A 22,507-nucleotide genomic window follows, 5' to 3' on the forward strand; every position below is an offset into this window, starting at 1 on the left:
GGCCAGTGACTGCCTTGGACAGCACTGAACTTGTCCAGTCTCCCAAAAGGTCAGGTTGGAATGGTGATTTGACTCTGAGAATCCTAGAATATACACCTCAGGGCTGACCAAGACTTTAGGTACCCTGCTTTTACTCAGGGAGGCACAGTGAGGGTAGAAGTTATAGTGGTAGTGGTGAGGATGGTGTGGGGTCATAGTAATGGTGGTGGTGGTGATGACAGTGGTGATGATCATGGGATGATGGTAAAGATAGCAATGATGGTGATGGTAGTGATGATGGTGATGATGGTGATGGTGATGATGGTGATGATGGTGATGGTGGTGATGGTGATGATGGTGATGGTGGTGATGGTGATGATGGTGATGGTAGTGATGATGGTGATGATGGTGATGGTGATGATGGTGATGATGGTGATGGTGGTGATGGTGATGATGGTGATGGTGGTGATGGTGGTGATGGTGGTGATGGTGATGGTGGTGATGGTGATGATGGTGATGGTGGTGATGGTGGTGATGATGGTGATGGTGATGATGGTGATGATGGTGATGGTGGTGATGGTGGTGATGGTGATGGTGATGATGGTGGTGATGGTGATGATGGTGATGGTGGTGATGGTAGTGATGATGGTGATGATGGTGATGATGGTGATGGTGATGATGGTGATGATGGTGATGGTGATGATGGTGATGATGGTGATGGTGGTGATGGTGATGATGGTGATGGTGATGATGGTGATGATGGTGATGGTGGTGATGGTGGTGATGGTGATGGTGATGATGGTGATGGTAGTGATGATGGTGATGATGGTGATGGTAGTGATGATGGTGATGATGGTGATGATGGTGATGGTGATGATGGTGATGATGGTGATGGTAGTGATGGTGGTGATGGTGGTGATGGTAGTGATGGTGGTGATGGTGGTGATGGTGATGATGGTGATGATGGTGATGATGGTGATGATGGTGATGGTGATGATGGTGATGATGGTGATGGTGGTGATGGTGGTGATGGTGATGGTGGTGATGGTGGTGATGGTGATGATGGTGATGGTGGTGATGGTGGTGATGATGGTGATGATGGTGATGGTAGTGATGATGGTGATGATGGTGATGGTAGTGATGACGGTGATGATGGTAGTGATGATGACAAAGGCATGATATATCCAAGGTCACATGAGTAATCAGGGTCCATGAGAACCTAGGCCCAGAGTATCTGTTCTCCAGCTGAACCTTCCTAGATCTGCTATCCTATGATTAGTAAACCCTTCCATATTTGCCCCTCTTCCTGCTCTGCCTTTTGTCCAGGGAGAACCAGACTTGGACACCCACACTTATGTGAAGGTACCAAGCGGCTTGGAGCAGTCTGCCCTTCTCCAGGTCTTGAACACTATGCTCTTAGTGGCTCAGTTATATTCTCTGTTGGCCTGGTGATAGTGGTGGTGATGATGGTGATGGTAGTGATGGTGATGATGGTGATGATGGTGATGATGGTGATGGTGGTGATGGTGATGAATGTGATGGTGGCAGTGATGGTGATGGTGGTAATGGTGGTGATGGTAATGATGGTGATGATGGTGATGGTGGTGATGATTATCTTGGTGATAGTGGTGGTGATGGTGATGGTGATGATGTTGTTGTTGGTGGTGGTGATGGTGATGATGGTGATGATGGTGATAATGGTGATGGTGATGGTGATGATAGCTATGATAGTGATGGTGATGACAGTGGTGATAGTGATGGCGGTGATGGAGGTGATGGTGATGGTGATGGAGGACAACCAGTGGGACTCTACCCTCCTTGCCCTGCCTTGTCCCAGCTCAGGTTGTCTGGTATAAAACTGTAGCCAAGCCAGGTTTTTCCCACTCAGGGCATGGACAATTAACATATTAGCCCCAGGTCTTTAGATTTTTGTACTAAAATGATGGGCCTCAGCGCTCAGCTCACTACAGCTGCTGAGAGCACCAGTTCTGACTAAGCCCTGCTGTGGTGCCGAGAGCCCTGTGCACCCCTTCTTCATCTGGTTCTAGCTGGACAGATTCCCAGGTGGTGTTTTCTAGAGGCCTCAGTGAGATGCCACCTTTGACCGAAAGGGCTGATGAGGGAGGCAGTTCCAGAGGTCTTTGTTAGCAGGGTTCAACCCCAACATGGACAAGCCACCAGCTCAGCCTTCCTGGACGGACCTGTGAGGCTCCGTGAACCTGGCCCTGCCCAGGCAATGCCGGCACCCTGCTCACACTGGACGGTGTGAGGACAGGACTGTTCAAGTAGTGAAGTGAGGGAATATTTGAACAGACCAGGGAAGGTGTCTGGAGTCTGAGAAGGGACGGCAATGCCCCGAAGCCTTCTATGGTAGGTGCCGTGCTGCGGGCTCCACTCCAGCGGCACAGGAGACAGGGTGGTCCCTCCCCACTCCCATCGTATGCTGTGGCCTGCTCTGCCGTGCCCCTGCGCTGCGCGACCTGCCCAGACTCTAGGGCTCTGACCTTGAGGGCTTGGGAGCTTTCCAGGTGGAAGATGCTGTCCGTTGGGGATGCCAGCTCCCGGGGGTCCGGGGAAGTGGCTTTCTGTTCACTGCTCCAGAGGGGGGCTCCCTCTGCACCAGGCTGGGAGAACTCCTTGGAGGTCAGCGATTCCACCTGAAAAGTTTCTCCTGCTGGCCGGACGGAGACAGAGCAAGGTGAGGCAGCACAAAGGTGGGCCCAGGCCTAGGTGGTGACGGGGCAGTTAGGATGGGGTCATTCTCTGTAAATGGGTCAGGCCTGTGGCCTGGGCTTGGAAGTTGGGGCAAGGCCATTCTAGGGTTATGGCTGAGATCAGGGTTGGGTTTGGGGGTGGATTTAGGGAGAGGTGAAGTTCAGGGCACTGGTGTGAGTCCACCTGAGCCCGTGGTTGGGGTGGGGCCAGGTGTGCCAATGGTGGCCCGCATAGGCTCACCTTTTTGGCGCATCAGGAGCTGGTAGAGATGACCCACCCCTTCCAGGCTGGAGCGCTGGATGGCCCTGTCCGGGTCCTGGCACAGAATCCCCAGCATGCCCACTAGCTGCCCGATGCGTTTGAGGCCCTCCTTTGGCTGTGTTGAGAGTGCAGGGGACCACTGAAGGCAGAACCTACCCACAGAGTCCCCAGGCGACCACGCATGCACCCAGCCCAGCCGAAGGGTCGGAAGGATCCCCTCAGATCGTGTGGCCAGGCCAGGCTAGGGAGTGGGTAAAATAAAGGGGCTGCCAGAAGTGTTAGCAATCAAGAGAGATGATGAAATCAAAACGAACACAAGAAAGTGTGACAACCTTAAGAAAGACAGGATCTAACCCTGCCTGACCCCAATCCTGGCCCTGGTTCCAATAAAACTTTCATTGATGAAAACAGGTGGCCAGCCTATGGGCCACGGTCACATCAATCACGGGGCCCACTAATCACATTAAAGCAGGGTTAACCTTGACTGTGGAGTTCCTGGCACTCCTGTAGGGCCTGAGGCCATCACCCCTCACCTCCTGCCTTACCCCACAGGACTGGGGTGGATGTGGGTTTTGAGCAAACTGAAGCCACTTTAAATCCCTCTAGGACTGCAATGACCTTTCCTTGGTGGCCGACCCTGCCCTCTGCAGTCCTGCGCCTCCCTGCCCTGGGGCGGTCCCCAGCCTCCTGTAGTTAATGGTGACTGGCCGGTCCAGGCAGAAGCTCCACTAGCTGCAGTGAGCCAGGTTCCCGCAGCCCCAGACCTCAGGGGCCATGGCGCAGGGGAGGCCCACTGGATGCAGGCAGTGGGAAGGGGTGTTCCACGCTGCACCCCTGGGCCCCCTCTAGGTGCAGGCTTGGGTTCAGAGCCTGTTCACAACCTGCAGCTCACCTGACTCCCACCACACCTCTCAAGGAGGAGCCATTTCCACTCATTTTGCAGGTGAGATGCAGAGGCCAGGGGAAGAGAAACACTGCCCCAGGCCACAAAGTGCATGGCTAGAGCAGCCTCCTGGGTCAGGGGCAGTGTCCTCCTGGTTCAGAGCCCAGCAGAGAGACCTGACCAGGTCCTTTTCCCCCAGCCTGTTTCTTCAAGTTCTGAAGAGGGTGAGGACACTGTAAAGGGGACATTACCTGGGCTGCCATGGAGCCCTGTGGGGGTTGCAGGGGGCTGAAGTATCCGCTCTGGCCTGGAGGTACGGACAAGGGCCCTCGAGCTCCCTCAGAGCTCCCCTGCAGGCTGCAGGGTCCCTGGGCTCCGGGGCAAGAAGCCCCGCTGCAGAGGGCATTTGGGGCCCGGTACTCACATCTAGGCAGCGTTTGTGGTTCAGGAATTTGAGGAGAGTCACACAACTGTGCACAGCCCGCTGCCGCTCGTGCGCCTTCTCCGATGCCAGCCAGACATACAGGTGCTGCAGGATGGGCGGGGTCGGGGGCCATCTGCAGCCCTAGCGAAGTAAGGCCCCGCCCACCACTGGCTCGGGCCCCGCCCCCAGCCCCGCCCTTGGCTAGGCTCCTGGGCTTCTCTGGCTGGGTCTGTCTTTCCCAGGCCACCAGCAGTACAGCTGCCCAGTCCTTCTGTTCCCAGGAGTCCTGCCGCGGGCGAGGCCATTTTCTCCCATGGGAAGCCCTCTGGGGCTCCGGTTTCTTAACCTGCCATGTGCCCTAAGCCCTTTCTGGACCCGGGGTCACAGGGCGCTAGGCATCTTGGCCAGGCTGCGGCTGGGCCGGGCTGGGCTGGCTAGCCACCTCAGCCTGTCTGTGGGGCGCAGTGCGCTCCCTGAGTTGGGGTTCTGAGGAGGGTGAGGACACTCCGTGTTTGGAGACTGGGCCACCCAGCGAGGGCCTGGGGAGCCTTCATGACTTCCGGTGCTGGCAGCCACGGCCCCTCTGGAACACCCAGGGGGCTGTCAGGCTACTTGCAGGTGGCACTTGCTTCTGCCCACCTCCCACTCCTGACTTCTACCTGTGTCCCCAGGCCCCCAGGCCCTGCTTCACCTCAGCCCAGCTCCTTGCCCAAGCCAGAAGGGTCCACCCTGCTGCCCTGCCCCCGCCCTACCCACTGCACCCACCTTGCTGCCCGCTGGTCATGAGAACTCCTTCATGACCAACTGAGCACACCCACAGCCCTCCTTTGACCCTGTGCCCTCTGCTTTGGGGCCCTTTCCTGGCCAGGGACCTCCTTAGTCCTCATTCAGGGCGAGTTGATGAGGGCCCACTGGCCCTGACCTCTGACTATCTGGCCAACCCTTATGCCTGGTCACTGCCCCGTGATGGTCTGCCTCCTGACCAGGCAGGACTCCTGGAGGGCAAGCAAAGGTGAGAGCCATAGGCTGAGGCCTGGGGTCACTGCTGCAGGGGAAGGGCCCTGGGGGTGCATTTCCTCACCAGACTTCACCCAGCACCAGGCTACACCTGCTGCCCCTTCCTCCCCTCCACTGTGATGCTGAGTGTGCGAAGACCCCCCATCCAGGCCCTGCTTCCTCTGAGCCACCCTCCTGGGGCCTCCAAGCCCAGGTCTGAGGACATTCCCCCCACTCCCCCGCTGCCCAGCCAGCCTCACCGACAGTAGAAAGTGCAGCTCTTCGGCCGTGGGGCTCTGGGTGATGAAGCTCTGCAGCATGCAGTCCAGCGCCTCTGTGGTCTGGCTGTACAGGGTCTGCCCGTGTGGGGGAGGGGTGGAGGTCCCAGGTCTGCCCGCCCCTGGGGGTCCTATTGCCTGCACAGCCCCAGGCCTGGTGGCGGCCACGAGCAATGCCCGGAGTCCCTCTGCAGGGACAGCTTCTATTATTTAATTAATAGGAAGGGGCGGTGAGTGGGCCAGGTGCTGAGCACAGTCCCGGAGCCCCTCCTTCAGCCTGGCTGGGCAGCCGTGGGCTGGGTGAGGCCTGAGGGGGCATGGCCAGGCTAAGTGGCTACGTGGTGAGACTGAGCCTGTCCCTGGGGAAGGTGGCTCCAGGGGTCGCAGGCCTTAGTGGCTGAGTTGGGATTCTTGGGCTCCTGCAAGGCTGGGAAACTCATCCTTTAGAGAGAGGCAACTCTGCCCCCCTTGGGCTGCTGGGGAGCTCGGAGAGTAAAGAAGACTAACTCCGCCGTGGAGCCAGCCACAGGGCCCTGCAGTGTGCTCAGTGCTGGGGTAGCCAGCCTCCCCGGTGCTGGCGCTGAGGATCAGCAGGTAAGCTGCTCATATCCCGGCTCACAGGCTACTGCACAGCCACACGCACCCAGCATCTCATCTCAGTCACTTGGGTTGAAGACCACCCGTTCTACTATTATCACCCCACTTCACAGGTGGGAAAGTGGTGCAGTTAGGAGACTGCCAGGGTCCCCGGCCTTGCCTGGTGGTGGTCAGGACCCTCCCGCCCAGCCCCCTTGCTGGGTGTGCCCTTGCAGGGGCCTCACCTGGATGTTGGGTGGCTCCAGAAAGAGGCAGGTGTGCTTCTCCAGGGCGTCCAGAAGCGGCAGAGCGAACACACTGCGGAGGCAGGTGGAGAGGAGCCGTGATTTCCTGTTCGTGTCCATGGGTGGCCTCAGCTTGCTGTTGGAAGACAGAGGGCAAGAGCCTGACACTGCAGACCTTTTAGCTTTCCGGCCCTTGCAGACTCAGTGCACACCCTGCCGCTCTGGTGCCCTTGCTGGCCCTCTGACAACTCAGGGGTGTGCCACCCACAGGGCCTTTGCACTGGCTGTCCTGGCAGCCAAGGGTGTGCAGGGCTCACTCTCACCCTGCAGGGGCTTTGCTCAGGCCCCTCCCGGGGCATCCTAACACAGCCTCAGCCTGCGAGGATTGTGACCCCTCCCCGTCTCACTTCCCTGCTGCAGGCCCCCACACTTCATCAGAGACACCTGTGTGGTCTGGGTACTGACAGTCCCTCCCCAATTATATGCTCTTGGAGAACAGGGATGCTCTCTGCTCACTCCCCTCTGCGTCCCCAGAGCCCAGGATGTGCCTGAAGAGCGCAGGAGGGTCTTATGCTTCTAGGAGGCCTGGGCACAGGGGCATGGGGAGTTGGGCGCCTCATGGGGGAGGGGCTTAACCAGTCTCACGGTGGACATCCGCCAGCTCCTCCTGCCCTCTCCCTGGGCCGTCCGGGTCGCCTGCCGCCTGCCTGTACTCTGCAGCCCCAGAGTAGGCAGCTCTGGATTCCCTGGGTCCCACTCCTAGGCATCCCCACCCAGCTAGGACAGGGACACCGGGTGCACCCTCACTGGCCTGTGGGTGGGGCTCTCAGTGGGGCTCTGTCTTGTGGCCTGGACCCCAAGCCCCTGTTGTCTGCCTTGGCCCTCTCCTGGGGTTGACGGAGGTGTAGGCTGTTTCCACGTGTGCTTCCTTGCTTTCTGGACCCTACCCACCCTGGGGTCTTGCCAGTCACAGCTGTGACTGTGAGCATCTGGGGGGTCAGCTCCCCCAGGGAGAGGTTGTGTCCAGATGCTGCAGCCTGTGTGGGCTGCCCCTCCATGCATGGCTTAGGCCCAGGCCTGCCAACGTCAAGCCAGGCGGGGGCTGCTGCAGGGAGGGCTGTGGCTGGGAGCCTACCAGAGGCTGCTGATGATGTGGAGGGCCTGCGGCCTGCTCTCCGTGCACAGCACGTCCTGGGGCTCCTTCTCCATCAAGACCTGCAAGTCCCCAGGCAAGGGCCCATGCTCAGGCTCTGCCCGCCCGCCTTTGATACCAGGTCCCTGCTCAGCCTCCATGCCTTGGTGCCTGTGTCCCGGGACCCTGGCCCTCACCCACCCGGAGGGTCCTCTGTGGCCTGGGGCCTGTTGGGAGATCCATAGCATAGCCTGGGGCCTGGCAGGTCAGATCTGGGTCAGGCCAGGTACAGCTAGCTGCCTGACCTTAGGCCAGTCTCCAGAGGCACTCCAGAGGGGCCTGGGGAGTCAGGTGCCTCGTGGGGGAGGGGCTGAACCAGTGACAGAACAGTGCCACCTGTGTCACATGTGAAGTAGGTGGGCAAAGCTCGCTGTCTGAACCCAGCAGCAGTGAGGAGCTGGGCTGTTCTTGCCCCGTCAGTCACCTGTGCCCTTCCTCTGCTGCCCTGGCCTCCTGTGAGGCCCGATCCCTAGCGCCTGGTCTGGCCCCAGGCAGGCCAGCACTGCAGAATGGATGGGGCTGGCCTTTTTGGGCCTTGGTGGCATCACTTCCGGGTCTCTGTAAGAGCCAGGTGACGGGGGACAAGGAGCATTTCCAGGTGTGGGTTGAAGTGCTCTGGAGACCCACCCCGCTCCTCCAGCAGCGGCCACCAAGGAGGCCTGGTCTAGGAGCAGCCTCCGCGGGAGCCTGGTACGCACCATCAGACACTCGAGCAGCTCCGAGATCTGCGAGAACTCGTAGCTGTGGGCACCCTCATTCCGGCTGATGGCCCCCATCAGCATCAGGTTGGCAGTGAGGAAGCTCTGTTTCAGGGTCTCGTCCTGCATGGGGCCAGGCCCAGGACAAGGGATCAGGAAGAGGGCCCCGGAGCGCATGGGAGCCAGCCAGGGGTGAGGCTGATGTCTTAGGGCAGTGGGGTCCTTGCTGATAGGGTGCACCAGCTGGGAGCCAACTGGGGATGTCTTAGGAGGGAGCAAACGAGGCGACAACACTTAAACTAGGCCACAGCCTGTGGGAGGCTCTGGGGCATGGCGGGCACCCAGTGGGTGCTGGGCAGTGCCGCCTGGTTGCAGGCTGCTGGTGCAGAGGAAGAGTCAGCCTCTCCGTAGCCCCGCCCACCAGAGTAACCCGGAGAGTGGTGTGGGGTCTTCCCCAGAGCACGGAGGACGGTGGAGAAGGAGCTGGGGGCGGCGGGGGGCAGGGCCTGGTGGGAGTGGGAGGTGGCTGCCCGCCCTGCGGATGCCAGGATCCCTGGGCTCTGTGACTGTGCTGGGGGTGCAGCAGGGCCCGGGAAGTTCCAGCGAGCAGCCCTGCCCCTACCCAGGAGCTGTAGCGGAAGTAGAATATCATCCTGGACAAGATGTTGTCCACCCATGGGAGAATGTGGGCCTTGGCGCTGGCCGCCACCTGGCCATAGGCGAGGAGGATGGTGCTGCTGGCCCACTTCCAGCGCAGGTCCTCTGAGGTCGGGCCCTGGCACGTGGGGGCAGGGATGGTGCTCAGGCACCAGGGCAGGTGCTGAGAGGAAGGACCCTGCCCCATAGGCTGCTGGGGGGCAGGTGTCCCAAGGGTGGTGGGCTTGTGCATATCTTAGGAAACCAGGGAGCATGAAATTGCCCCTCGAGGGGCTGGGCGACCCTGTGGGCCACCCAGGGCTGTGTGCAGGCTTGTTCAGCGCTGTGGGAAATGGCCAGTGTCCAGGCCTCCACCTTCCCCCTCTGTGGTGGCCCCTTCCCCAGGAGCCCAGGGCCTGGCCCCTCTTTCTGCTGGACAGGGCAGTGCCCAGCACCTGTACCCCCTTGGGCTGTGGGGGCCTGGGAGGGTATGCCTAACAGAGCTGGGAAGGCACAGGGCTGCTCCCTCTGGGTGAGACCCCCCGGGTGTCCCCTGAGGACCCTTGTGGAGTGTTGCCCTTAGTGATGAGGCACCTCTGAGGGCTAGAGACAGGCTCTAGGCCCTGTTCTGCCACTTGCCAGCTGTGGGACCCCAGGGCGTCCTGGCCCTCACTGGGCATCTGGACAACTGAGCAGACCCGAAGGGTAGGCAGAGAACCCCTTCCCTCCTTGTGGCCAGGGCTGCCCTGGTCACATGGTGTGCTGCGTCCACCTTCATGGCTGTCCCTGGCCTGTCTCCCCTAAGATGGTCACATGCCTGAGGGCCGACCTCAAGCTGGCAGCGCCGTCCCAGCACGGCTGGGCATGGCACTGCTCCAGCTGCGCTGTGGGGGCCTCAGCTCACCTCAGCCTCAGGCCAGGTCGGGGGTCAGTATTTAGGAGGAAGCTGAAGCACAGAGGGCCATGCTGCAGGTGGGACTGGAGTCGGGCTGTGTGACCCAGAGCCCGTGCTCCTGGCCCTGCCGTGCCCCGGGAGTCCCTGCTTGGAGGCTCTGGTCTTCATGGAGGGTGGAGGCCCGGGACCGGCCCTGTGCCGAGGCCTGAGCAGGTACCTTCAGGGAGAAGCTGAGCAGGCTCCACTTGATGGGCCCACTCCGCCCAAACTGGTCCAGGACGGCCCAGACGTCATTCAGGTGGCGGCTGGCGGCCAGCCCCACTGTGAGTGCAATGCCCTGTGTGGGGGACCCAATGTTGCAGGCTGGACCTGGCGCCACACCCAGCCCACTCACTGGAACGGGATGGGGGACTCAGCCGAGATCCCAGGGCATCTAGTTCCCAGCCGCACGCTCTTCAGGACATGTGACTCGGCCTGACCCTGGGGACATCTCTTATGGGGTCTGGCAGGTGGATGAAGGGAGGCAGGAGGCAGAGGGGGGCCCTGGAGACTGGTCATCTCTCCCACCAGCTCTAAGTAGGCCTGATCAGGGGTGGGAATGAAGAGACAGATGTGTGGGGTGGAGCAGGAGAGCCCCAGCTGTGGGCAAGGTCAGGGGTGAGCCAGGACTGGGCCTGTGACCAGGGTTCAGCCTGTCATCAGGGTCCAGGGCTCAGTGCATGGCCAGGGTCCAAGCTGTGAACAGGATCAGAGTCCAGTGTGAAACCAAGGTCAGGGTTTCAGCAGGAAGATGGCTCAGCCAGGAGGGGGGCTGACACCAGTGTGTGGCCAGTTGTGGGGACAGAGTGGACTGGGTTTCCTCACCTCCCTCTGCTTGGGCCACTGGTGGGAGGTTTCCAGGAGGGACTGCAGGTGCGCCCTGAGCGTGGCGCTCTCCTCCTCTGCCTGGAGGACCCTCCCGTAGAAGGTGAACAGGAAGGTCTGAGGAGAGGGAGCATCCTGTCCGCGGCTGGACCCTCCTGGCCAACTGCCTCCTCCTCGGCAGCCTCCCCGACCTGCCCCTGGGCCCTCAGAGCCCTCACCAACAGCCTGGGGCTGGCTGCCCCCTGGCCTGCAGCAGGATGGGCTTCTAGTCCTGCTGCCCAGACCCACCCGTTTCCTTTGGGTCCACCGGTTTCCTTCCAGGACCTGTGTGTCCTGTGGACAGTGCGTGTGGTGGATGGGGTGGGGGCTACCGGGAGCAGGGCCCACCTTCTCTGGTAACTCTTCCTGCTGGGTGCGGCTGGGCTTGGTGAGGGCCGATAGCAGCTCCCTGGACCACATGTCTGTGTTCAGGAACGGGACGGACTTGGCAGCCACCTGTGAGCAGACGGGGTGGACAGGCTAGATTGTCCTTCCCTCCACTCCCAGGGCTGGGGCCTCTACCAGCCCGCCTAGCCCCAGGCGGTCCTGAGTTCTGAAACCATTGTCCTTGGTGCCTCCCCCTCTGGGTCTCCCACTCTTTTGTTGATGGCACTCAGGGGTGGGGGACATTCCTCAGGACGCCCCTGGATGTGTTCAAGGCGAGGAGGAAAACCAGAAGCCCAGGCGGCTGCAGGGTGTGGTCCCGACCCGGCTCTGGCCAGTCTCACCATGACAGATGCTCATGTGGGCTGAGGACGCCCCTCTGCAGGAGCAGGATTCATTATTTTCCAGGGCCTGGCAATGCCTGGCACGTGGAACATGCTCTCACGTGCACTCTGGTCAGCAAGAGATCAAGAGGGTGAGTGGACGCAGGACTCAGGGAGCCCAGGTCACACGGCTTCATAAGGTAAAGGCAGAAGATCTGTCCATTTCTGACATTCCCACATTCTGGGACTCAGCAAGTCCAGGGTCCCCCGACCCCTGCAGATTCTCCTGGTCAGGGAGGCACCCCTCCCTTGCATAATTCCAAACCCCAGATCTTAAAAGACTGAGGAGTGTGATGGTCAACACTGAAGGAGGCGTGTTAAGGAACACCGTTACAACTAAAGCAGAAAGACTGTTTCCTCTGCTGTCATCTGTTGCCGAGGGCAGATATCAATAGTAAGAATTGGCTCTTTATCAACCCACAAGGAAAAGGCAAGCCGTCCGCTTGAGAATGAGGAGAAGACGCACGATGAAGGTTCCACAAACCCAGCTTTGCTCCGATTTAGGGAATGAATGGCTGTTAAGATGGCATCATGGTGGCCAAGGTTGACGGAAAGTGAAACCCAAGCAAGTCACATGCTGCATGATGTCAGTGAGGGACACACAGGACCCTGTCCCCTGGGTTGTCATGGGCTGGAAGGTTCCTGTTGCTGAGTGATGCTGTGGCCATCCTCACATCTTTGCTCACGTGTTTGTGGCCATGACAGTGGAACTGGCCCTGATGCGGGAGGGGTGGTCAGCAGGGCGTGCCTGGTTTACGTGTCTGCTGCGTTCTTTTCTTTATTGTAGGGAGCGCCCTTGCCCTTGGGTGAGGCTGCTGACTGCAGAGCTGGTCGAGGCCTCTTGGGTCTTGTGCTGACCAGAGTCTCTGCATTCCATCGAGAGGCCACAGGAGCGACAGCTTGCAGCTCTTAGAACTAACCTCAAGGTTGGCAAGACTGACCTCGTGGGAGTGTCTTTAGTGGGAAGGTGGTTAGATCTGCAGATTTTTTTAAGGTCTTGGAAATATTAATAAAAAGACAATGTCAACATCAATCAAAGCTTAAAATATCATACATTTCCCCAGTTAACTCCAGTTTTAGGAATTTATCCTGAAGAAATAATTTACCATGGAGAAACGTCTTGCTGGGCAGAAGACAAGCTTAGAGTGCCCCCTGCAGGTCAGATCTCCTCAGCCCTCCCTGGTGCAGATCCTCTGGTCCCTGAAATGGAAACTGCTCCCCACTTAGGGTAGAGTCTGTGCTGCACTTCTGGCTTACTTGCTGATGCAGGGGTGCAGCAGACCCTGGGTGGCTGTTATGGTTGAGGTATGAGGTGACCCCAAAAGCTCACGTGTGGGACAATTCCAGAAAGTCCAGACGGGAAATGACTAGGTTAAAGGCAGCTATGACATAATCACGGGTTGATCCAACGACTTGGATTAGCTGGGTGGCAGCTAGAGGCAGCAGGTCCCTGATGTGGGTTTGTATTTCACCCCTGGTGAGCAGAGTGCTCTCCCCCCCCTCCCCCCCCCCCGCTCTGCTTCCTGGTTGCCATGTTCTGAGCTTCTTCCCTCCACCAGGCCTCTCCACCCTGAGGTGCTGCTTCGCCTCGGGTCTCAAGCAATGGCGTCAGCTGACCATGGACCGAAACCTCTGAAACCATGAGCCAAAATAACCTTTCCCTCGTCCATGTTGCTCTGGTCAGGTCTTTTGTTCACACTGATACATGAAACAGTGGCTCTCCCACCTGTAGGACAGGTGACTGCGGGATCCTTATGAGACTCTGGCCACTGGAAAGTCCTCAGATAGCCCAGAAGTGCCAGGGGCTCCTGTCAACCCCCTTTCTGTATGTCCACTGCTCTAAGTACTAGCCCCCCAGGTCCTGAAACTCAGAAAATAAGCCCACCCCAGAGCTCTGCAGTGACCTCATTGGGTAGCAAAAATTGACCCAAACGAATACAGCACGATTCATGGGAGTTACTGTGAGTATTTAGTGTCTATGTGAAGAGTTACCACTGCATTTGGTTCTGCACCTGCTCCAGACCCCTCTTCTAGATGTCTGCGGAATATACAGGATGGACATCATTTTGTGTTATTTTTTAAAAAATCTGAAATGTTCTGAATTTTGAAATATATCTGTTTCCAAGCATTTTGATTTTTTAAATTTTTAAGTATTTGAATATCAAGCCATTTCTAACTTAGTGAAATGCACAGGTCTTCAGCGCACAGCTCAAGGATCTGAGCAGAGACCCACGTCATCCACACACCGTCAAGATGTGGGGTGGGTGCTTCCACCCCAGAGAGCTCACTCACGCCCCTTCCTAGGAATCCCCGTCACCCCTGTCACTCCCAAGGTTTCTGACCGACCCCACTGCAGAGGGGCCTCCTCTTTCTGGAAAAGGGATGTTTCGATTCTGTTCAATTCTCAGCATTTCCCCCGGGGTGTCGCTCCGCCTCCCAGGTAGCTGGGTTAGAGGCTGCCCAGAATGAGGCTGGTGGGGACCTCCTAGGAGGAGGGAGCCTGGGTGCACAAGCCTCTGCGTCTCTTGGGTACAATCCCTACAAGCAGAATTGCTGAGTGACTGCTGTCAGGTTCCCAAAGAGTCAGCACCATGACTGTCCCACGGGCAGTGGTCCTGCCTCTCTGTCCTTGCCAACGTTGGGTGCCCTCATGTTTTTGTCTGAACTCTCAAGGGGCATGTGATGGCAACTCTCCAGCTCCCCGGGGACTGCACTGTGGTCATCTTTCCTTTGTTCAGGGCCATTCCATGGCTTCCTGTGGGATCCAGCTGTCTGCATCGTGCTCACTGAGAGAGCAGAGCGGCTCAGTGTTCCCGCTGAGCTGTGGGAGCACTTTCTCACTCTGCGCGTCCCTTGCCGGCCGGGGATGGACGTGGGTCTGTGCGTTCTTCCTCCATGTCTGCGGCTCCTCTTTCTCTGGTTTGGATAAGCAGACATATCCATGGTAATGGAATACAACTTGTCAATTCTTTATATTATTGCCTTCGGAGTCCCAAGAAATAGTTACCTAGTCCAAGTTGGCAAGTTTATCCTGTGTTTTCTTCTAGGTGCTTTTTAAGTTTTGGCTTTACATTTAGATCTTGGTTCCAATTAATTTTTAAAGAACATTTATTTTTTATTGTAGTTGGACACATACCTTTATTTTTTCTATTTTTATGTGGTGCTGAGGATCAACCCAGGGCCTTGTACGAGCTGGGGGAGCGCTCTGCCGCTGAGCCACAGTCCCAGCCTCCCAATTAATTTTTGAAAGTGGTTTAAGGTAGACAATAAAGTTCATTTTCCCCTCAGAAACAGATAATTGTTCATGAACCTTGCTCAAAAGACTTTCCTTTCCTGGTTGAATTGCTTTGGCAGCTTTAAAAATCATTAGAGTATGTGAGTATGTTTTTATGTGGGATTTTTCTAATTATTTGTTTCACCAGAGCCAGTGCCTCTTCTTTCTGTTTCCTGTGCCTTAGAGCAAATGATCTTTTACTGTGGTTTTAGACTTTTACAAAAATCTCAAAATCAAGTTGTGGAATTCTTGCAATTTTGTTTTATAAAAGGATTATTTTAACTACTCTAGGTCCTTTGAGATTTCCATGTAAAAATTTAACCTATAGATTATATTTATTGCCTCCCCTGATATCTTCTGCTATCTATTGCTCATTCAATAGCATATTATTTGTTCTCTAGGCGTTGGAATAGCTTCTATTTTTTTATTTTATCATTGATTTCTAATTTCATTCCATTATGATCTGATAACACAGGGTAGTATCTCTGTTTTTTTATATTTGCAGAGAGTTGCTTTGTGGCATAATATATGGTCTGTTTTAGAGAAGGATCCATGTGCTGCTGAGAAGAAAGTGTATTCACTTAATGATGGATGAAATACTCTATATATGTCTGTTAAGTCTAAATCACTGGTTGAATTATTGAGTTCCAAAGTTTGTTTAGTTTTTGTTTGGAAGTCTATCCAGTGGTGAGTCACTCATTATTATTGTGTTGTGGCCTATTTGCTTCTTGAAATTGAGAAGGGTTTGTTTGATATACGTAGATGCTCCATTGTTTGGGGCATAGATATTTATGATTGTTATGTCTTGTGGATGATTCCCTTAAGCAGTATGAAATGACCTTAGTTATCCCTTCTGATTAACTTTGGTTTGAAGTCCACTTTATCTGATATGAGGATGGAAACCCCTGCTTGCTTCCGCGGTCCCTGTGAGTGGTATGTTGTGATCCACCCTTTCACCTTCAGCCTGTGGATGTCTTTCCTGTGAGATGAGTTTCTTGGAGGCAGCATATTGTTGGGTATTTTTTAAAAACCCAATCTGCCAGTCTATGTCTTTTATTTGATGAGTTTAGGCCATTAATATTCAGGGTTATTATTGAGACGTGGTTTATATTCCCCATCATTTTGGTTTATTTTTGGTTTTAACTTGACTTGGTCTCTCCTTTGATTGGCCTTTCCTTTAGAGTAGTCCCTCCCTTTGCTGATTTTCATTGCTGTTGTTCATTTCCTCCTCCTGGAACATTTCCTGAGAATGCTCTGTAGTGCAGGCTTTCTCGCTGCAAATTCTTTTAACTTTTGTTTATCATGGAAGGTTTTATTTAGTCATCAAATCTGAAGCTTAGTTTTGCTGGACATAAGACCCTTGGTTGGCATCGATCTTCTTTCAGAGCTTGGTCTATGTTGTTCCAGGATCTCTTGACTTTGAGGGTCTGGGTTGAGAAATCTGAGATTCGAGTTGGTCTCCCTCTCTATGTGATCTGAAACTTTTCTCTTGAGGATTTAAGATTCTACCTTATTCTCTATGCTAGGCATTTTCATTATAATGTGCCTTGGGGTGGATCTGTTGTGATTTTGTACATCGGTGTCCTGTGAGCCTCTTGTATTTGATTTTCCAATTCATTCTTCATGTTTGGGAAATTTTTTATATTATTTCATTGAATAGATTCTTCTTTCCTTTGATTTGTATCTCTGTGACTTCTCTCCTGATAATTCTTAGATTTGGTCTTTAGATGTTATCCCATAATTCTTGGGAGTTCTGTTCATGGTTTCTCACCATCTTCACTTGTGGTCAACTTTATTTTCAAGATTATATATTTTGTCTTCATTGCCTGAAGTTCTGTCTTCCAGGTGATTTAGTCTGTTGTTAATGCTTTCTTCTATTGAATTTTTTTATTTGGTTTATTCTTTCTTTCATTTCAAGAATATCTGTTTTTTTTTTTTCAGAGACTCTCTCTCTTTCTTGAAGTAATCTTTTCTACCTGTATTTACTCTCTCATCTCTTTGAGGAGTGGTCAGTTGCTGCCTGAGTTTGCTCTCTTAGTTCATTCTTTCCTTGCAGATCATTTTAGTCCTGTACATTCTGAACTTCTCTGACGTGTCATCTGCTGCGCTGTCAGTGGACTCCATTATTGTACAGTTGGTTTGTTTCGGGCTCTTCCTTCCCTTGTCTTTCATATTGTCTGTGTGTTCTCCTCTCTAGCAGTGGGGGTCCGAGGTACTACAGTTTCTACCCTATAATCTTGTAGTGTCCCTGCAGGGACCTGGATGATGGTCTTGTGAAATATATTTAATTCTGCACCAAAGCCTCTGGGACTTTTATTGGTTTTTAAAAAATTAATTTTGGACTGTCATATCAATTTTGGGAGACTTGATATCTTAGCATTACTTAATTTTCTTATTCATGAACACCATACATCTCCATTAAAAATTTACTTTTTGTAATACTGTCAAGATATTGCACATATTTCATCAGATATATCTTTCAGTCTTTCATATCTTTCATGCTGATGTGCCATGTAAAAAATCCATTTCCCAATTATTTATTGCAAATAAATACAAATTCAGTTTATTTCTATATGTTAATCTTATATCCTGATATGTTGCTAAATTCAATTATAAGTAATTTTCAGTTATTTTAGATTCTGTACGATTTTCTGTGTATGCAACCATGTTATCTGGAAAGCAAGACAGTTTTACTTTTTCAATTGCAATCTGTATGTCTTCTCTTATTTTTCTTACCTTATTGCATTGGTTAGCAATTGTAGTGCCATACTGATGATGTGGAAAAACTGGGCATCTTTGCCGTATTCCTCCTGATCTTAGCAGGGAAAGTTAGTCTTTGTCAGTGTGTTTGCTGTAGATTCAGAAGCCTTATCAATTGGGAAGTTTCTTTTTACTCATGGTTTGTTGAGAGCTTTTTAACATGAATAAGTATTAAATTTTGTCAAATGCTTTTTCTTCATAATTTTTATGAAATATGATCATAATTTTTCTAGTTTATTCTATTGGTGTGTTGAATCACATTTATTGCTTTTCATACAATATGTCGACCTTGTGTCTCTCAGATAAACGCTGCTTAATCATGGTGTGTTATCCATTTATTCAGCATATTAATATTTTGTTAAAAGCATTTGAATCAATCTTCATGGAAAATGAACTGTAGTTTTACTTCTTTATTTTTTTTAATGCACAATACCTTTATTTATTTATTTTTATGTGGTGCTGAGGATTGAACTCAGTGCGTGCACATGGGAGGCAAGTGCTCCACCACCGAGTCACAACTGCAGCACTGTAGTTTTATTTCTCATGTCATTCGTTTCAGTATCATGGATTTACTGGCTTCATGAAATGACTTGAAAAGACTTCTTTCTCCCTCTATTTTCTTGAAATAATTTGTGTAGAATTGGCATTATTTTTTTCTTAACTACCAATAGAGTTCACCAGTGAAGTGTCTGGGCTGGGAGCTTTCTTTGTGGGAATGAGACAAGGGGAAGACCTGGGAAAAATCACCTGCTCTTAGCTTTTGAGTGGACCCTCTGGACTCACCTGCTCTTAGTCACTTGCTTTTGGTTGACGATACCTGACATCGCTGACGGGAGGGTCACCGTGTTGACAGTTGTTAAGTTGATCCAGTTGCTTTCCCCAGGCCTCATCCCATAAAGAGCCCCAGACCCTATAATCAGGAGGTGAATTTCAGACTTGCTCTCCCATCTCCATGCTCTTGCCTGGTGAATAGACTCTCTTTTGTAAGACTCTTCAGTGTTTGACACGTTGCATGGAAGGTAAAATGGATGTGGCTTGGTAACCAGAAGGTTTTAAATGATATTACCAGTTTAGTACATATAGGACTACATAGATTTTCTATTTCTTCTGGTGTCAGCTTGGTAATTTGTGTTTTTCAGGGAATTCATTGCATCTTTAGTCTGATTTATTGGAATCATATTTCATTATCATCCTTTAATATCTAAAGGATTTGTAATGTTCCTTATTTTTTCTGAAACTGACATTGTATGATTTTTCACTTAATCAGTTTATTAATTTATTGATCTTTTGATGATACTTTTGGTTTTATTCATTGTCTGTTGTTTGTCTCTTTTTTATTTCTTTAACATATGGTTTAGTATTTATTATTTTCTTCCTTCTACTTTTTCTTGGGTTTAGTTTGCTCTTTTTTGGTAGTTTGTTAAAATGAAGATTTAAATAATTTTATACATTTCTCCTGTTCTAATATAGGCATTAAAATACAAATTTCCCAGCATTGCTTTTTATCATATCTCACAAATGTTTCTATGTTGTGTTTTCATTATCATTCAATTAAAATAAAAATATTTTCTAGTTCTTTTGTGATTTCTTCTTTGACCCATGGATTATTTAGAACTATGTCGTTTAATTTCCAAGCATTGGAGTTTTTCCAGATACCTTTCAGTATTGACCTCTAATTTATGTTTTGGTCAGAGAAAGTACTGTTTGACTTCAGCCCTTTTAAATTTATTGAAAATTGATAGATGCCAGTGTGTGGTGAGCTACGGGATGTTCTATTTGCAATTGAAAGGAATGTCAATTAGATCAATTTGGTTAATTGTGTTGTCCAGGTCTTCGGTTTCCTTAGTGATTTCTGTGCTCTGTTCCATTAATCACTCTTGTTCAGCGCTGTGACACCGTGACCAGCACTGAGCACGGCTCGCCCTGTGGGTACCTTGCAAAGGTTCCATGGTTCTCAGCGCCCATGGTCTTCATGGCGGCCCTTTGAGCCAGGACTTTTATCCTCATTGACAGATGGTGACCTCAGGAACAGCGAGGCTGGCGAGGCCACCGGGCCACACAGCTGTGATTGGTTGAACGTGAACCCAGGTCTGCCGTGGCCCATGTCCCTTCTCTCAGGTTTGTGAGCTCCAACTCGGGGTGTGTCCAATGGGGCTGCCCTGAGATGGCGCACCCCAGTGTCCTCTCTGGTCCCTGGCCATCGTGGGTCCAGGTCCTGGGCAGAGTGGAGGGCTGTGTGTTGACACCTGAGCTGCCTCAGGACCAGAGACCCAGGCTCCCTCCCTGCCCCTCTCCTCCCTCCTCCCCCTCCCTCCCCTCCCTCCTCCCCCTCCCTCCCCTCCCTCCTCCCCCTCCCTCCCCTCCCTCTCCCCCTCCCTCCCCTCCCTCCTCCTCCCTCCCTCCCCCTCCCTCCTCCTCCCTCCCTCCTCCTCCCTCTCCCCCCTCCCCCTCCCTCCTCCTCCCTCCCTCCTCCTCCCTCTCCCCCCTCCCCCTCCCTCCTCCTCCCTCCCTCCTCCTCCCTCTCGCCCCTCCCCCTCCCTCTCTCCCCCCTCCCTCCTCCTCCCTCCCTCCCCCTCCCTCCTCCTCCCTCTCCTCCCTTTCCCCCCTCCCTCCTCCTCCCTCCCCTCCCTCCTCCTCCCCACACTGCACCTCCACCTGGCCTGGCTGCCCACAGAGGCCCAGGGCCAGCTGGTCTCCCTCCCTACCTGGGCCAGCAGGTTCTCCCAGCGCGCCCTGTCTTCCGGGTTCAGAAGCTCCTCTGTGGGAGACGGAGGTGGGCTGCAGCCAGGTCTGAGCTCACAGCCAGGGCTGGCCCTGGGGCCCCAGCTCCTCCAGCCCTCAGACACTGAGTCGGGGGGACACTGTCCTGGTCCTGCCTCTGCCTGGCCTGGCTCCGGGGCAAGGAGAGGCAACCAGGAGGACTGTGAGCCAGACTGGAGTTGGTCAGGGTCCAGGGAGCGTGGTTGGAATTATGGCCCTGGCCCCTTGTGTGTGGCCTCACACAGGCCCTGTCCTTCTCTGGACCTCAGGCTGTCTCATGGTGACTGGAGGGACTCCTCAGTAGGGCCTTTTGGGGCGTGCTGAAGTTCCTTCAAGTTTGGGGAAATAAGGCTCAGGGAGTCTTGTGAGGTGAGAAAGCCTTATGGGAGATTTGGAAATCCCACCTCAGGGGTAGGGGCTGCTTTGGAGGTCCCTCAGGTGCAGAGGTACAGAGGGACCCTTCCCAGCCTTTGCCAGTTCCAGGGTGGAGGAACAAGGCCAGGCTAAGCTGAGTCCTGCCTGGTTCCGGGCCCGGTCCTAGGAGACCTCTTGTCTCCTCCCTGCTACCCCTGGGCCCTTGCACGACCAGCTCTCCTCCAACTCCTCTGCTTCAGCTGCAGTTCCCGCCAGTACCTGTTGGGGGTCGGGGCACAGCAGCCTGGTGCCACCCACATGAGCCTCACTGTCACAGGGTCGGTGTGCCTCCCCTCAGATCTGCCTCCAGGCCCTGCCCCGCCCCCCACTCTAGGCAGCACATACCATGGGAGGACAGGGTGCCCATCACGTAGAGGACGCTGCGATGCGGGAAGACACCTGTCAGGAACTCCGTCTCCAGGTGCTGGGCCACCTCCGGCCACGAGTGCCTGCAGAGGGCCACCAGCACGTCGCTGGCCGCGTTCTGGTACATGTCTTCAAGCTCCTGGGGGGGGGGGAGGGGGAGTCAGGGCAGGCAGAGAGCCCGGCACCTCCCGCCTGTGGTTTGATGGACACAGCATTTGGGGGATGGAAAACGGAGGCTGATAGAGTAGGGAAAGCATCCTCAGCGAGAAAAGGGAAGCAGGGGGCGTCCAATACCAGAGCTTAAGCCACACTACAGAGCTATAGTGACCAAAACGGCTGTGCTGCCACCAAAACAGACCTGTAGACCAGTGGTACAGAACAGAGGACACAGAGACAGACCCACATGAATATGGCTACCTCGTACCAGACAGAGGCACTGCAAAGAAACACTGGAGAAAGAAAAGACAGCCTTCCACACGGTGCTGGGAGAACTGGAAATCCATATGTACAGAGTGAAATCAGACCCCTGTCTCCCACCCTGCACAAAACTCAAAGTGGGGCCAGGACCTTGGCATTAGGCTAGAGATCCTGAGCCTGCAAGAGGAAAGAGGAGGCCGAACTCTCATCATCCTGGCTTAGGAACTGACCCCTCAACAAGACTCCTAAAGTACAAGAGGGAAAATCAAGAATCAATAAATGGGATGGAATCAAACTAAAAAGGTTCTTCATAGCAAAGAAAACAATCAAGAATGTGAAGAGAGAGCCTACAGAAGGGGAGATCTTGACCACACTCACCTCAGACAGAGCATTGGTCTCCAGGATACATCAATGACTCAACAGACTTCCACCCAAACCCCAGATAACCCAATCCATCATGGGCCAAGGAACTGAACACTTCACAGAAGAAGAAATACGATTGGTCAACAAAGTGAAAAATGTTCAACACCTCTAGCAATTAGGGAAATGCAAATTAAAACTACATTGATAGTTCAACTCACTCCAGTCAGAATGGCAGTCATAAAGAACACAAGTAACAATGAACATTGGCGAGCATGTGGGGAAAGGCACACTCATTCACTGCTGGTGGGACTGCAAATTGGTGCAACCACTCTGGAAAGCAGTATGGAGATTCCTCAGAAACTTGGAATAGAACCTCTTTGACCCAGTTATCCCACTCCCCAACATATATGAAAAGGACTTAAAATCAACATACTATAGTGTTGCAGGCACATCAATATTTATAGCAGCTCAATTCACAATAGCTAAGCTATGGAACTAACCTAGGTGTCCCTCAATAGATGAATGGATAAAGAAAATGTGGTCTAGGGGCTGGGGTTGTGGCTCAACGGTAGAGTGCTCGCCTAGCATGTGCGAGGCCCTGGGTTTGATCCTCAGCACCACATAAAAATAAATAAATAAAATCAAGGTATTATGTCCAACTACAACTAAAAATAAATATTAAAAAAATGTGGTCTATATACACAA

General features: G+C 53.3%; 1 protein-coding gene across 1 annotated transcript in view; it reads right to left on the reverse strand.

Annotated features, from left to right (window-relative positions):
* Positions 1 to 22,507, reverse strand: part of LOC143382035 (maestro heat-like repeat family member 5) — a 49,111-nt gene that overhangs the window by 23,554 nt on the left and 3,050 nt on the right. Inside the window, exons 2-14 of the mRNA XM_076835883.2 lie at positions 21,002 to 21,161; positions 20,188 to 20,240; positions 11,030 to 11,137; positions 10,643 to 10,759; positions 9,990 to 10,115; positions 8,870 to 9,022; positions 8,248 to 8,370; positions 7,493 to 7,572; positions 6,358 to 6,493; positions 5,519 to 5,614; positions 4,263 to 4,367; positions 2,935 to 3,070; positions 2,484 to 2,653 (exon numbers count right to left, since the gene is read on the reverse strand). Of these exons, the coding sequence (XP_076691998.2) occupies positions 2,484 to 2,653; positions 2,935 to 3,070; positions 4,263 to 4,367; positions 5,519 to 5,614; positions 6,358 to 6,493; positions 7,493 to 7,572; positions 8,248 to 8,370; positions 8,870 to 9,022; positions 9,990 to 10,115; positions 10,643 to 10,759; positions 11,030 to 11,137; positions 20,188 to 20,240; positions 21,002 to 21,161 (1,563 nt within the window). The remainder of the gene's footprint in view (positions 1 to 2,483; positions 2,654 to 2,934; positions 3,071 to 4,262; positions 4,368 to 5,518; positions 5,615 to 6,357; positions 6,494 to 7,492; positions 7,573 to 8,247; positions 8,371 to 8,869; positions 9,023 to 9,989; positions 10,116 to 10,642; positions 10,760 to 11,029; positions 11,138 to 20,187; positions 20,241 to 21,001; positions 21,162 to 22,507) is intronic.

Source organism: Callospermophilus lateralis, chromosome 16 (assembly GCF_048772815.1).
Source record: "Callospermophilus lateralis isolate mCalLat2 chromosome 16, mCalLat2.hap1, whole genome shotgun sequence".
In the NCBI taxonomy this organism is placed as follows: domain Eukaryota; kingdom Metazoa; phylum Chordata; class Mammalia; order Rodentia; family Sciuridae; genus Callospermophilus; species Callospermophilus lateralis.